This window comes from Mesocricetus auratus, unplaced genomic scaffold (genome assembly GCF_017639785.1).
Source record: "Mesocricetus auratus isolate SY011 unplaced genomic scaffold, BCM_Maur_2.0 Super-Scaffold_100055, whole genome shotgun sequence".
Lineage (NCBI taxonomy): Eukaryota > Metazoa > Chordata > Mammalia > Rodentia > Cricetidae > Mesocricetus > Mesocricetus auratus.
The window spans coordinates 3,709,268-3,724,831 of record NW_024429232.1 but is presented as its reverse complement, the minus strand read 5'-3'; the positions used below and the strand labels follow the sequence as shown (position 1 = coordinate 3,724,831).

At 53.3% G+C, this 15,564-nt stretch overlaps 1 protein-coding gene across 6 annotated transcripts; it reads left to right on the top strand.

Annotated features, from left to right (window-relative positions):
* The first annotated feature begins 4,831 nt into the window (after positions 1-4,831).
* On the top strand, positions 4,832-15,425 carry Puf60 (poly(U) binding splicing factor 60). Of its 6 annotated transcripts, XM_040736293.1 has the most exons (12): positions 5,887-6,108; positions 6,250-6,369; positions 8,046-8,147; positions 10,195-10,290; positions 10,396-10,485; positions 11,368-11,418; positions 13,443-13,604; positions 13,688-13,780; positions 13,909-14,122; positions 14,203-14,393; positions 14,525-14,896; positions 14,982-15,425. In XM_040736293.1, exons 2-12 carry the CDS (start codon positions 6,367-6,369, stop codon positions 15,279-15,281), a joined length of 1,674 nt encoding a protein of 557 aa, XP_040592227.1. In that variant the 5' UTR covers positions 5,887-6,108; positions 6,250-6,366; the 3' UTR covers positions 15,282-15,425. The 6 variants fall into 6 exon arrangements, with proteins under 6 accessions (XP_040592225.1, XP_040592228.1, XP_040592226.1 ...); XM_040736291.1 differs by lacking the exons at positions 5,887-6,108; positions 6,250-6,369 and adding an exon at positions 4,832-4,930; XM_040736292.1 differs by lacking the exons at positions 5,887-6,108; positions 6,250-6,369 and adding an exon at positions 4,879-4,930 and having other exon boundaries at positions 8,049-8,147.
* The last annotated feature ends 139 nt before the right edge of the window (positions 15,426-15,564 follow it).

The following is a 15,564-nucleotide window of genomic DNA, read 5'->3' as shown; positions in this document are numbered from 1 at the left end:
ACTGACCACTATTTCTCCTTTCCTGACTCTCCACTGAGAGCCTGATGCCTCCCTCAGGCTGCTTGTTCTGCATTGTGGCTCATACTCCTCTCTTCCTTCCTTTACCCCACTTGAAAAGGAGCGTGCTTCAGATTGCCCGAGAAAAATATATGGGAAATTATGGAATCTTTGCCTGTCTGTCTTCATTTTTTTTGTTTGTTTGGTTTGGTTTTTTGTTGTTGTTGTTTTGGTTTGTTTGTTTTCTTGTTTTTGTGGGGGTTTTTTTGGTTTTTCGAGACAGGGTTTCTCTGTATTGTTTTGGAGGCTGTCCTGGAACTCACTCTGTAGACCAGGCTGGCCTCGAACTCACAGAGATCTGCCAGCCTCTGCCTCCCGAGTGCTGGGATTAAAGTTGTGCACTTATTCTAATCTTATACATGATTGAAAATGTCCGGAGGTACAAGAAGTTTGCTTAGCTGAAAACCCTTTCTCCTCAGGACTCAAGGGTGTCGTGTTACACTTCCAGTTCCAGGGATTGCCATGCTTCTGAATTCCCACCTGTGTAAGAGTGCTTGTGTCTCTCCTGTCTTTTTTTTTGCCTAGTGTTTTGGAAATTACCAGAAATTCACCACTGGGGGAAAAAAAGGAAATGACATTTTAGTGAATTTTATCTCTCCTATTTCCTAGATAAATTATCAAGATGAATATTTGTATCCTGTATTGTTTACTTATGTGTTCATGTGTTTTGTATCTTGTATGTTTTACACTTATGTGTTCATGTGTTTTGTATCTTGTATGTTTTACACTTATGTGTTCATGTGTTTTGTATCTTGTATGTTTTACACTTATGTGTTCATGTGTTTTGTATCTTGTATGTTTTACACTTATGTGTTCATGTGTTTTGTATCTTGTATGTTTTACACTTATGTGTTCATGTGTGCGCAAGCCTGAGTGAGCTGCTCTTGAGAGGGCTCTAGGGCAGGAATGAAGACTTTTTTCTCTTATTTTGTTTCAATATATCCCAAGCGCAGTTTCCTCTCCCTCCCCTCCTCTCAGCCTCCCCAGCCCCCAGGTCCACTGCTCCTCCATTTCCCTTCAGAGAGGAGCAGGCCTCTTGGGGATATCTGAGGGACACTGCATAACAGGATACAGTAAGACTAGTCACAAACCTTCATATCAGGGCTAGGGGGGGCAACCCAGTAAGAGGAAAAAAGGTCCCAAGAGCAGGCAAAAGAGTCAGAGTCATCCCCATTCCCACTGTTTTAGGAGTCCGATAAAAACATCAAGCTAATGACCATAACATATATGCAAATGACCTAGCGCAGACCCATGCAGGTTCTGTGATGGCTTCTTCAGTCTCTGTGAACCCCTAGAAGCCCTGCTTACTTGAGTGTATGGACTGTGTTCTCCACCTCCTCTGGCTCCTACAATTCTTTTTTTTTTTTTTTTTTTTTTTTTTTTTTTTTGGTTTTTCGAGACAGGGTTTCTCTGTGGCTTTGGAAGCTGTCCTGGAACTCACTTTGTAGACCAGGCTGGCCTGGAACTCACAGAGATCCGCCTGCCTCTGCCTCCCGAGTGCTGGGATTAAAGGCGTGCGCCACCACCGCTCGGCTGCTCCTACAATTCTTCTTCCCCTTTTCCTTGGAGGTTTCCCAAGTTCCAAGGGGAGAGACTGGATGGAAATCTCCAATTTGGGCTCTCTGCCTAATGTTTGTGTTTGCATCTGCTCCCATCATCTGCTTAGAGAGGCCTCTCTGATGACAATTGGAATAGGTGCTAATTTGGACTTCTGGCTGCTAGGGTGATCTCTGGTAGAGCAGGGAGACTTATTTTCAAAAGCAACTCCGTGAAATCCTGGGGTTCAGTGTTTTACATGAGCAGGACTCAGGAGAGGGACATTGCCTATGGGTAACTCTAAGAACCTGGTCCAAGCTGGGTGGTGGTTACACACCTTTAATTCCAGCACTTGGAATGTAGAGGCAGGAGTATCTCTGAGTAGGAGGCAAGCCTGGTCTACACATCAAGTTGCAGGACATCTAGGGACACCCAGAGAAACACTGTCTGGGAAAAACAGACAAAAACCCCGGTCCAGTTATCACTGAGACAATGGTGTTTACAGACTGGACCACTCCATCAGGAGTGGGTACAGGTTCTTGGGAGTGACAATAAAACAAGGACAGGAAAATCAGGATAGGGGCAACCATGTTCTGGGCCGTGCTTGTAACAGGCACTCAGAAGCTGTTTTTGCTAAAAGTCATTGACTCTCCATTGATTCACAAGATATAATGCTGTCTCCATGCAGGCTAGCCTCTGGTTGATTCTAAAGAAGACAGATTCAACATCTCACTAAGTTTTAAGTTTTTAGCAGTTTGCCAAAGATCTCTCTAAATGGAAAGCTACCACCAGAGCGTGGTGCCCGGGGTTCCCCCCTGGTGGTGGTTGGTAAGACCCAGGCCACTTAATACCCTGGGGGATGCAGGCGTGGGGGTGGGCTCCATTTTCAGAGGCTCTGGTAGGCCCATCTTGGAGACTATTGAAGGCTTCTGTTTTCTGGAACCTTTCAACTTTTTTTTTTTGAGACAAGTTTTCTCTGGCTGTTCTGGAACTCGCTCTATTGACTAGGATGGCCTTGAACTCATAGATATCCTCTTGCCTCTGCCTCCTGAATGCTGGCACTAAAGGCATGTGCCCCCACTACCTGACCTGGTTTTTTTTTTTCCCCCGAGACAGGGTTTCTCTGTATTGCTTTGGAGGCTGTCCTGGAACTCTCTCTCTGTAGACCAGGCTGGACTCGAACTCACAGAGATTCGCCTGTCTCTGCCTCCCAAATGCTGGGATTAAAGGTGTGCACCATCACCGCCCGGCTAAGATATGATTTCTTTATACCTAGCTGTCTTGGAACTTGCTTGGAACTCAACTACTTGGAAAGGTAGATCAGGATAGCTTTCAACTCATAAAAATCCCTCCGTCTTGCTCCTGCCTTGAATGCTGGGATCAAAGGTATGTGCCCTCACATACAACTCAACTTTATTTTTCAATCTGTGTAGTCCTGGCTGTCCTGGAACTCTCTGTAGACCAGGTTGGCCTCAAACTCAGAGATGCAGCTATCTCTGCCTCCTGAACACTGGGATTAAAGTGTGTAGCATCACCGACATTGGAAGAAATCTCATTTGGTAGCCTTTATGGTGTTTTTGGGATGAAACAACTTTTGGGTATCTTTGATGTTATTGCTTTCTCCATTTCTGTTCTTATTCTTCTGTGTCTTATTTCCTTATCCTCTTGTGCTTGGTGATTACAGCTGGCTGATTGTGCTTAAGAATGAGATGCTAGCCGGGCGGTGGTGGCGCACACCTTTAATCCCAGTACTCGGGAGGCAGAGGCAGGCGGATCTCTGTGAGTTCGAGGCCGGGCTGGACCGACAGCCTCCGAAACAATACAGAGAAACCCTGTCTCGTAAAACCAAAAAAAAAAAAAAAAAAAAAAAAAAAAAAGAGATGCTAGAGCCGGGCGTTGGTGGTGCACGCCTTTAATCCCAGCACTCGGGAGGCAGAGATGGATCTCTGTGAGTTCTGACCAGCCTGGTCTACAGCTTCCAAAACAATACAGAGAAACCCTGTCTCGAAAAACCAAAAAGAGAGAGAGAGAGAGAGAGAGAGAGAGAGAGAGAGAGAGAGAGAGAGAGAGAGAGAGAGAGAGAGAGAGAATGAGATGCTAAACCGGGCAGTGGTGGCCCACACCTTTAATCCCAGTAGTCAGGAGGATCTCTGTGAGTCTGAGGTCTGAGTTCCAAGACAGACTTCAAAGCTACAGAGAAACCCTGTCTTCAGAATGAGATGCTAAACTGGGTCTCTGCTCCTTTTCCAGAGTAGAGATAATCTGCAATCAATGTTGGCAGAGCCAGACCTTCTAACACCTTGTAGTAGGGACACGAGAAGTTTTGAGGCAACTATGTTTTTGTTTTTGTTTTTTTCCTTATCTGCGCCTTTTCAGAAAATTCCAGACACAGCCATCACAAACCAGTCTACTAAGGCAGCGCCCACTTTCCCCTAACTCCCCAGCATTTCACTTCTCTGCCCCTTAGGCTTTGTTTTCAATATAGCTCCTGTGGTATTAAAGGGGCTTCAGAAAGGGGGGAGGATATTCTGCCTTATTTTGCTAGAGATCTCTGTATTAGATTCTAAAATTTTCAGGGGTGGAAAACAGAATGGCTATCAGGGGCAGTAGAAGATGCCTGAGCTTACAGATGTGGTATCTTGCAGGCAGCCTTAGGGTCTCAAACTGCGTGTAGCTGGAGACAAATGTCAGGGCAGCTCCTCACACAGCACAGATGAGCATACAGATTTAAACATAGCTCAGAACTTGGGGTCCAGAATGCACGTTGTGTCCACAGTACTATAACCACAGGGCCAGCTGGGGAGCCATCTCTGTCCACCGTTTTAAGAGGCTACTCTCTCACTAGGGAAGAGATGGACTGTGTTTCCAAATAAATGCGGACTCCTGACTTTAGAGATGGACAATGCAGAGACGATGCATCATCCTTTTGTCTCTTGTCTCAGGGGTCAACGCACGGAGTCGAGAAGGGATCAACCGCTCTTTTCCGCTGCTTTCCGCAAGTGAGCTCAACTGAAAAAAGGGTGCTGGGAAAGTAGGCTGACGGAACCGATTCCAGCCCGCTACCGGGCGAGCGCCGCAGGCCTCACCTGGCCTCCACGCCCACCCGTCGGGCCACGCCCCACTCCGCCCCGCTCCTCTCAGCCCTTGTCGGGTGCATTAACTGCCTGCTCCGCCCCGGAAATGCGTCCCGGTCTCCGTCCACGTAGCTAGGGAAAAGTCTATCGCGAGAGTTCCGCGTCCGGCGCCCAGATCGCGCGAGACTGCGGAAGGAGCTGGGGCTTGTGGCGCGCGCGGCGGCCGCGACGGACGCAAGATGGCGACGGCTACTATAGCTCTCGTAAGTGAGTCCCTCGCGGCCGGGAGCGGCCGTCAGCTGGTGGGAGTGAGTCAGGGGCCGGCCCAGGGCGCGGAGGGCCCCTGGGTGCGCAGCGGCGCGACCGGGCCTCACACGGACCCTCTTGTGGCCCCCGGCACGCGGGGCGGGGGCGGGACGGGCGCGCGCGGCTACTGCCGCGTCTGTGGCTGTAGCTTCCGGCTCAAGGACTCCAGTTTCCGGCGGCTGAGCGGGGTGGGCCGGCCGCAGGCGGCCCCGCTGCATCTCCGCGGGGCGGTCCTCGCCCTGCTGAGGCTGGGCGATCGCCGTCTAGGTGGCCGGCGGCCTCGGGGAGCCGTGACGCCTGCTCCGGGTTTCCGCGACTGCGCCCGTGTTGGGGACGCGGAAGGGGCGGACCCCATGGCATTTGCTCTGCGCGGTGGTGCAGGGAGAAAAGGGTTTCCCATTCTGTTACCCCACGCAGGAGGGGAAGGGCAGCCTCCTCCATCTTCCGAGCACTCATTCTTGCCCTCGCTCTGTTGGAGAAGCCGACAGTTAGTGCCTCCTGCGTTGGCCGCAGATCTTGTGGGCATCGTCAGACTTTGCTAACCCTTGTGCGGGCGAGCCTCGGCCTGCTCTGCTCAGCGTTTTCCCTCTTCAGTCAGGAATGTTCCTAGAGTGTCTGCCCCACGTCTTACTCCGCACTTACCTTAGGAGCCACTTAATCTCTTGTACCTAACCCCACTGCAGCCCAGCCTTTCTTATTAACTGCCACCCTCCCCCAGAGGGATGGAGCGAGGTCTGAGAAGGCTTACACGCAGGTTGCTGGAGGCGGGACTGGTGGAACCAAGTAGTATACACGGCCCTAGCTGGGAGCTGCACCCTCATACTTGGAAAGGGGCCCTTGCCCCAGCTTGTGAGGGATAGATCACAAGCTAGGATGTGCCAGTCACATCAGGGTTAAATTTTTTTTTATCGTGCTTTGCTGCTTGAAGGTCCAGGAGCAAATGGTCTTGGTGCAGAGACAGGTTGTTGAGTCCTTGGTGACTACCCTTAGGTGGCTGTGCGATGATAGAAGATAGAGGGACAAGAATGAGGTACTTTGACCAGCACTGAGCAGAGTGGATGCCTCGTTTTCTGAGTAACCCCCGGTGTTCGAGCAGACTGAAAGATTACCTGGGGGTCAGCTTGGTGCCAGACAGGTATTGCCATTGTTGAGATGGGTTCAAGATGGGCGTGGGCAGTGAGTCTCACCATCGAAGCAGCTGGAATAGTCTTTGCTGTCCGTTGACCGTGAGGACCCTAGAGTTGTCTTTCTCTTTCTTGTTTTGCTGCATCCACAGTGCTCAATACAAGCCTGGCTACCCAGGGAACAGCACTGCACCCTGTGAAGGGACCTGAACAGATGGAAGACAGCGTTCTGCAGCCAGTCCTATTCTAGGGACCTGTCACTCCTGTCGATGGTACTAATAACTGCTAGAACCTGTGGCTTACTTCCCAGAGACTAAGGGACTTCATGGAAGATACAATCTTCGATGCTGCCTGAGAGATAGGCCATGCCCCTCCCTGCACAAGAGGAGCTTAAGGCCTAGACTTTAGGTGATTTGCCTCAGGTTATTTAAAATGTCTTGTAATGAAAGCAACTGTTTGTTCTGAGATGGTGAAGGGTAGAGCTTGGCTTGTGCACCAGAGATGCTCAGCAACACTGTCCCTCAAGGGGGCTTCCCTTCTCTTAACTCACTACTGCCTGGTGTTGGGGAGCACTGTGACTGCAAGACTTGCCGTTCCCATTGCCCAAAGTGACAGCATGTGACTGTTAGGTCTTAAAACAGGGACAGCTGGCTGAGATCCGTCTTAGTGACTAGCTGTGATAACAGATGATAGTTTTCTGTAGGCTCTCCCAGAGATGATGAGAACAGAATTCTGGACTCTGTTGGGGGAACTCTCTCCTGTGGTGAATGGGCTAAGTTGGGTGGTTTGTTTTCCTTTGTAGCATCTGTAGGTGAGCTTTCCCTGGAATGCTGCTTTCAGCACTAACCCTGTCCCTGCATGACTAATAAGTTGGAGAGACAGGAAGTTGTACTCGTGCCCCAGGTTCAGCCTCTCACTGCTGTGTGACTAGGGCCTGAAGCATGCTTTCACTGCGTGTTGAGAAGCAGCCTCTGTTCTGTAGATGCCTATGCACAGCAGTCAGCCATTCCTTTAGTTTTCTCTGGATATCATTTCTACATCACAGTGGAGCTGAACTAGGCAGGAGTGTGCACGTATGTTGGTAGCATAGGGACAGCTCCAGGTTAGGCTGGGCTGGCCATAGTCTACATTATATTGGGCTGTGCTGCTGTCCCTCCTTCTGTAGTCTGATGACCTGAGAGACCCACTTTGTCTAAGTTGGCCAGCCTCTGGCTTTGTCTCTGACAATGGGCACAACCATCTCACTGTCTTTTGATATTTGTGGAGCATGTTCTTGAGCTGATGGTAGTGTAAGCGCATTCTAACTTCTGTTCACACTGCAGTCTCAGAGAAGCCCGGGTAGGTTTTAGGGCCTTTCCATGACATTCCATCTTCCTACTCTTACCACATTGCCCACCTCTTCCAAGATCTGTTGGGTGGCAGAGGCCACTCCACTAGGCCATGTTAAGAGCTCTATCTCCTGAGGACAAAAGGTTGAGCTTAGAGGCCTGGCCCAAGTGTGTATAGAGTTTGATGGAAAGAGTACTCCTGCTGCCATGGGAAGAAGGGGAGAATACAGCCAGCTGCTCACCCCGTCTAATGTGGCTCAGTCTGTCAGCACGAAAGGGTGGCTTTCCTTGGCCTTGGGCTGGAACACTGCTTCCTCTCTTTTTGTCCCTTTCTGGGGGACTGTCAACTTGGCCTGTCGCAGCTGCTGCTCTGCTTTCTGTCTGTGCCCTGGGCGGCTGCATATGTGCTGGCAGGGCAGAGGGTGTACAGGCAGCACAGGCGCTGGCAGGGCAGAGGGTGTACGGGCAGCACAGGGGGATTGACGCTGGGAATGAGAACTCGGCTGACCACCTTTAGCCCTTGCCCAGCCTCCCTTGTTCTGGATGGGGAAGGCAGCCTTCAGCTTTGTAACAGTGATGGGTTTGTATGACTATTGGTTATGTTTCCTTCCTGCCTGCAGCAGGTCAATGGCCAACAAGGAGGGGGGTCCGAGCCAGCGGCAGCAGCCGCAGCGGCGGCAGCGGCAGTGGTGGCAGCAGGAGACAAATGGAAACCTCCACAGGTATTAACCTTAAACATCTTTTCCCTCAGGCCTGCCTGCCTGCCTGCCTGCCCATGCGTCTTTGGGCCTAGAGAGACCTGACTGGGCAACTTGGACATGTGGTTGGGGGAATCCAGTGACCAGCCTCTGCTTTCTGGGCCTAGCCCTGCCCCCTCCTCAGCCAGCTTCTGATTTGCATCTTGTCTGTGGGAGTCCATCTAGCCTAAGCCTGGCAGCGCCTGGCAGTTGGCTAGCCAAGCAGCAGGGGGAGGGTGTAGATGATGGGAATAACTACAGCCTAGCCCTCAGTGGTGCTGGCTTGGAGCCATTGGCATTGTGCAGAGGGATAGGCCCTCTGTTTCAGAACGGCAGTGTTGTTTCCAGACCAGAAGTAGGGATTTCCATTTTAGCTCTTTGTTTTCATGCAAGTAAAACAACAAAACAACATGTAAGTCAAAGCACACTTCTCTTGGGGGACACCCCCCAATTGCTTCTCTCGGCTTATGGGTAGTTGTGGGTGGATTTTGTTCTCTAGTCACTGGCCCATGGGAGTAAGTCTTCTGGGACGTGAAGCTGGATCTGTTGTTGCTAAGTTCTTTATTCCCGCCTCCAGAGTCCCACAAGGTTTCAACAAGATAGTGTGGTGGCCTCTGATGTGTGTATGTGGGAGGGTGCAGACAGAGATGTTGGTATGCAGCCTGAATCTTGGGAAGTTGTGGGGGCTGAAGCTCTCTGTCCTGACTGACTGGCCAGTATGCCATTGGTTGGTGGGAGAAGGGCCTTTTGTTCACCAAGACAAAGAAGAGATTGAAAAGTTTCTAGGGGCTGAGAAGAGCTGGCATTGATTTCCATGGTGACAACCTACTCTAGTGCCACAGCCTCATAGGCCTGGGGCCAGCTGAGAGGGCAGAAGGCAGATCTAGTGTGAGCCAGACTGCAGCCCTTGGTTCCATCCATTGCCAGCTCTTGGGAGACTTTGGGGTCTTCTTGGGACTGCCCCAGGGTGGCCTTATAAGCCTCCTGCCTTTTGACCTTTGACCAGAAACTCAGCACTTTGGCATCCATGGTGGGGTTCATGGGGTTTGAGTCCAGCCAAACCCTGCCTGCCTTCTTTGTACTTCAGGCTTGCCTATTACTCCTGTGCTGAGGGCCTTCCTCTCTGCTGCTGCTCTCAAAGCCTAGAAAGTCACAGAGGGATTTTGAACTGGTTAGATCCATAGACTGGCTCTGTCCATTACTCCCAGGGTCTGCTGGCTCTGACATTGGGCTTTCCCTGTTTACATGGCTGTTTCTCTCCTGCAAACAACTTGGAAATGCTTTGATGGAGTAATGTGAACACAATTCTGGTACCATTCGATTATGTCTGCGGCAAGTGTCCAGCCTCCCCTGGCCAGTACCATGTGCTCTACACTCATTTGTCAGGATGCTGCTCTGCACCTGGCTTCTTGGTGCTGGACACATGCCATACAGGAGTGTTGATGGAAGTGAGCTCATGAACTGAGGAGGAACACTCACCCTCTTTGGGAGGCGTATAGAAAGAATGTCTTCAGGGCCCAAAATGAGCATTATTGGAAGGAGGCCCCTTGCCTTGTTCCAGGGTGGCCTGAGGCCCTGGCAAGGGCTATTGAAGAAACCAAGAGGCTAGAGTGCAAAGTAGCCTCTAAGTAATGAGTCTTTGATCCTGGTTCTGCTGCCTGGGCTCTGGAGCACGACAGAGGTTGGCTGTTCTACAGGACTTGGGACAGAGACTGGGGTCAAATTGTCAACAAGGGGTAGGCACACTGCTCTCCTATATTAGTTGCATGAGGAGGCCATTGTGCTGCTGGCCCTACAGGATACCTGCCTGGTTTTAATATGTCCCACCCATGAGTCATGCCTGACAGAAGCCTAGGTAGGGATAGCAATGTCTGAAGGGAAGACCTGTATCCTAACCAAGCAAGAAGTAGCTTATACTGGGGCTTGTATTTTACTTTGGTTTAAGAGTCTAGGGATAGAGGGCCTGTGGGGTTTCTGGGACATAAGAAATTTTGGGTTTGCTGCTGAATAACTCCCCTGTTTCCTGCTCCAGGGTGCAGATTCTATCAAGATGGAAAATGGGCAAAGCACAGGCACCAAGCTGGGGCTGCCTCCCCTGACGCCCGAGCAGCAGGAGGCCCTCCAGAAGGTGAGAGTGCACCTCCTGGGCACAAGTGCTCAGCCAAGATTGGTGAGGCAGGCCATCCCCCTGTAGGCTGGGCTCCCCAGTGCACCTCACTGCCATCTCTTGCAGGCCAAGAAATATGCAATGGAGCAGAGCATCAAGAGTGTGCTGGTGAAACAGACCATCGCGCACCAGCAGCAGCAGCTCACCAACCTGCAGGTGAGCCCCGCCACCCTCCTGCACACCACTGCCACTATCTTGGGGCTGGCTCTGCTGGAGGCCCTCCTGCCCAGCCTGGGCCAGGAAGCCTTCACTGCCCCTCCCCACTACCTCCACCATTTCCTCCTCTTCTCTGCCTCCTCCTGTGCCTGTGGCCGACTGCCCCGAGAAGGTGTTATCACTCTCAGACTCTCAGGATTCATTCTCTGGACCACCAGGGTCCTCTCTGAGGCATGAGTGGCCTGGCCTTTCCTCCTGTTGCTTGATAAGGCCCCTTCTCCATCCCCTCCCCACTCCTTCTCTGTAGCTCTGCCCAGTTCTCCTTCTTGGTCTTCCCACTGGTGCCTCTGGGTCTCTGCCACACCCTTGTCACCCAGGCTGTGCACAGCCATGGTGGCAGCATGTATGTAGGTTGTGATCCTCCCTACCCCTATGGTCAGGCCTTTATCCCTGGGCCTTCGACTAAAGGGGCAGTCTAGGGGTATGCTCCCCTGGACCCTACTCTAGGCTGGAGGCTGTGATATCTGTGGGAAGAAGCCTATGTGAAGCTGACAGGTTCCTGGGCCTTGAGCCTTCCCCACCCCCAGGTCCGGCCCTCAGACATCCATACTGGCTGTTCACTGTGCTGTCCATCCCTCTCCTCCCTTCCTTCTGCCCTCGCCGGTCTTGCTGCAAAGGCTGTGGGGCGGGGCCCCTGGGGCTCTGAAGCCCCCCTGGGCAGGTGCCAGTGACCAGCCAGAGTGGCCAGCAGTGTGGGAAGGCAGGCGGGCCTCCCTGGCAGGGCGGGGACTCCGCGCCTTGCTGCTGTCTGCGTGAGGTGTTGACGAGAGCGGGAGACTGCTCGGCTCCAACAGACTGAACTCTGTCTTTACTGTCTTTCAGATGGCAGCAGTGACAATGGGCTTTGGAGATCCTCTCTCACCTTTGCAATCGGTCAATAGAAATGCTCACTTCTTCTGGGGCTCATGTCCTTAGTCAGGGCTAGAGGGGGGCAGTGCAGCCCACTGCTGGGGACCTTGCTCCCCTGGCCGGCCCTGCCCGCCAGCTCTGGACGAGCACAGCAGAGCGCCAGGCATGGTGGGGCCAGTGGTGTGGGCACTCACCCCGGGACCGCCCCTGGGGAGGCCTCCATCTGCTCTGAGGGCCCACCTTAAAACTAACCGGCCAGGTAACTGCGGAGGGCAGCCGCGGCAGCCAGCCAGGGAGGGTAGCTGCCAATGCAGGCTCATCTGTGCCTTGCCACCCCATGTGGGGGATGTACCTGTGGGCCTCCAGCTCTGACAGTCTCCAGGCTGCCCGGGCTCTTGGGTTGGGGTCAGGCCCCTGATAAGAGAGGGGTCCTAACTGTGGCCCCATCACACTCTGGAGGGAGGGTGGATGGATGGGGTGGGGGCTGGGGGCCTGAGTGAGCAAGAGAGGGAAGGGCACATACCAACTTGGTCACAGACCTAGCTCTCAGCAAGGGGTAGAGGTCATGTGGCCATGGCTGCAGTAAGCAGAGAGTTTGGGAAGGAGATGGCTCTTCCTTGCCCAGAGGCAAGTTGAAGTGGTCAGGCCCTATCCTGGGGAGATCCTGTGGGAAGACATGGCCCTTTCTCTGGGGTATCCACTTGGAGGGTCATCCCTGGATGAGTTGCCCTCACATTTGAGACATACTCTATCTACTCTGGGAACATGTGTCTGAAAGGGAGCTGTTGACCCTCTGAGGAGCCCTGGGAGATGCCAGAGACCTGTAGTTGTGCAGTTTCACCTTGAAGGGGAGACTTAGTAATCTCTTGTCAAGTGTGACCTGAAAGACAGACGTAACTTCATATCTGTGGAGCTTAGAGAATGGGTGGCTCTATCCTTGGGGCCCTTCATCTGGGCAAGAGCCTGAGGCTTGTCAGGAGCCAATCTGAGGGAATGGCCCCAAGTTTAGGGTACCCCTTATGTGAGGAAAGATAGGCCCTACCTGGGTGAGTCCTGTGTTGGTGGGCCTTTTAGTTCTCTCTTAGGGAGACTGGGCAATCCTTGGCCTGCTAATGTCTCAAGAAGTAAACTGGTCTCCTGCCCCTGGGACCTTTGTTAGGGTGAGAGAAGTCCTTGTGTGTGTTAAGGAGTAAGGCTTTGCCTGGCCCATGGGGCCCCACCTGTGACTCTAGAACCCCTGCCTGGTACATCTATGAAGTGTTGCAAGGAGCCTTTCCCAGGGCATGGGGCGGTCCCTCATTACAGTGGCCCAGCTCACTGCTAGTCCTGCCAGCTTCCCAGCCCCCAGGATCCCTGAGGCTTCTTCATTGGGTTCTCTGCTGCCTTGTGACGCTCTTACCTGGGCCATCTCTTATGGCTACCGTCATGTGCTCCAAGCAGCTCTTTTTTGTGGGAGGTGTTGGTGTGGGAGTGTAGAACACACTGAGTCCTCACCTATGTCTCCCTGCATGAGCAGTTTGCTCCTTGTTCTATCCAGAGAGCCCCTGTCTGGGCTCCCACATTCCTTCCCTGGGATCTCTTCTGGGCAATGGCTGCCCTGTCTTCTGCCACCCTCTCTTCTGGCCTCCATGCCAGTAGGTGTCTCTGGCTTGGACAGCTCCTCCTTCCCTCTTCTGTCCCAATACTTGGTTGGACTGGTGGGAGGCTCTCCCAACCTAGCCCAGGTACCTGGCCCCCAGACTGGAGAAGAGGGCTGAATTACAGGGCATTCAGCCTTGGCTTCTGGCCACCTGTCAGCTCTGCTGGCACAGTCTGTCTGGGACCTGGGTGGGCTGGGTCCTTCCACGTCCTGCTGTTGGGCCTGGCCTTCCTTGGGGTGGGGTCCTGCCGACCCCTAAGCCCTGACCGTAAGAGCCCAGCCTGCACTTCACTGCTGTGTGGGAGCCCTTCCCACAGCAGAGCTGGGCGGGTGGGCTAGGAAGGGAGAGGGTTGCTTAATTTCTGCCTTCCTGACAAGCCAGTGGCTCTCTCCTTCTGTCCTGCTGCAGATGGCAGCTCAGCGGCAGCGGGCACTGGCTATCATGTGCCGGGTCTATGTGGGTTCCATCTACTACGAGCTGGGGGAAGACACCATTCGCCAGGCCTTTGCTCCCTTTGGCCCCATCAAGAGCATTGATATGTCCTGGGACTCTGTCACCATGAAGCACAAGGTACGCAGGTTGGAGCTGTCCCTCGTGTCCTAGCTTGCCCTCCTGTCTGCTTTCCTGACCTGATGGCAACTCCCTGTGTTTAGGGCTTTGCCTTCGTGGAGTATGAGGTTCCAGAAGCTGCACAGCTGGCTTTGGAGCAGATGAACTCGGTGATGCTTGGGGGCAGGAACATCAAGGTAAGGACCAGAGAGTCTTGGTCTTAGGCCCAGAGCTGAGAATGCAGGAGAACTTCGTGTGCTCACATACAAGCAGGCACCATAGGCCTAGGCTGATGGGAGACTTTGTTCTTGACCTCTTTTTTCAGGTGGGCAGACCCAGCAACATAGGACAGGCCCAACCCATTATAGACCAGCTGGCTGAGGAGGCTAGGGCTTTCAACCGCATCTACGTGGCCTCTGTACATCAGGACCTGTCTGATGATGACATCAAGAGTGTGTTTGAAGCCTTTGGCAAGATAAAGTCTTGCACACTGGCCCGGGACCCCACGACTGGGAAGCACAAGGGCTATGGTTTTATTGGTGAGTTTGGGGAGGGCCAAGGAGAAGGGGACCACCTGGTATTGGGGCTGGCCTTCCTCACTGCTCATCCTGCCCTGCAGAATATGAAAAGGCCCAATCGTCCCAGGATGCTGTGTCTTCCATGAACCTCTTTGATCTGGGTGGCCAGTACTTGAGGGTGGGCAAGGCCGTCACACCCCCCATGCCCCTGCTAACACCTGCCACGCCTGGAGGTCTCCCGCCTGCTGCTGCTGTAGCCGCAGCTGCAGCCACAGCCAAGATTACAGCTCAGGTGAGAGCTGGTACAGTGGTTGGGTTTGACCGTGGGTGGCAGGCCCACTGACCCTTTGGGAACTGACTCTAGGTGGCTTTGGGTGGAGGTAGCCAGACTAGAAACTGACTGTGGTTGCCTTTTGGTTGCAGGAAGCAGTGGCTGGAGCAGCCGTGCTGGGTACTTTAGCTACACCAGGACTAGTGTCGCCAGCTCTGACACTGGCCCAGCCCTTAGGGGCTCTACCCCAGGCTGTCATGGCTGCCCAGGCCCCTGGAGTCATCACAGGTGTGACCCCAGCCCGCCCTCCCATCCCAGTCACCATCCCCTCTGTGGGAGTGGTGAACCCCATCCTAGCCAGTCCCCCAACACTGGGTCTGTTGGAGCCCAAGAAGGAGAAGGAAGAGGAGGAGCTGTTTACTGAGTCAGAGCGGCCAGAGATGCTAAGTGAACAGGAGCACATGAGCATCTCTGGCAGCAGTGCTCGGCACATGGTCATGCAGAAGCTGCTCAGAAAACAGGAGGTAGGTGGGCCGGGGCCGGGGCCTCTCTGGGGTAGAGGGGATAGCGTGGTGGACAGGCCACAGCATTCAGTCTCCTTTCTTCCAGTCCACAGTGATGGTTCTGCGAAACATGGTGGACCCCAAGGACATCGACGATGACTTGGAGGGAGAGGTGACAGAGGAGTGTGGCAAATTTGGTGCTGTGAACCGGGTCATTATCTACCAAGAAAAGCAGGGCGAGGAGGAGGATGCAGAGATCATCGTCAAGATTTTTGTGGAATTTTCCATGGCCTCAGAGACTCACAAGGCCATCCAGGCCCTCAATGGGCGCTGGTTTGCTGGCCGTAAGGTGGTGGCTGAAGTGTATGACCAGGAGCGTTTTGATAACAGCGACCTCTCTGCGTGACTTTGGCCTCATTCCCTGGACTTGCGCTTGCCCCTCCCTCCCTCCGGGTTTCGTAGAGTGTTAACAGTGGTGTCCCTGCGACCCCGCACTCTGCCCAGCCCACGCTGTAGTGTACATAAAGGTGCAGATACTGCTGGCCCTAAAGTTCCTGTCTGGAGTTGGTCCCTTGGCCCAGGACGGCTGTGTGTGGGGTGTTGACAGGGCACCGATGCCCAGGAGGGTGTTGGGCATACCGCGCAAGCGTGAATGGAAAGGCGGGGGGGGGGGGCGTTGCTTTATCTGC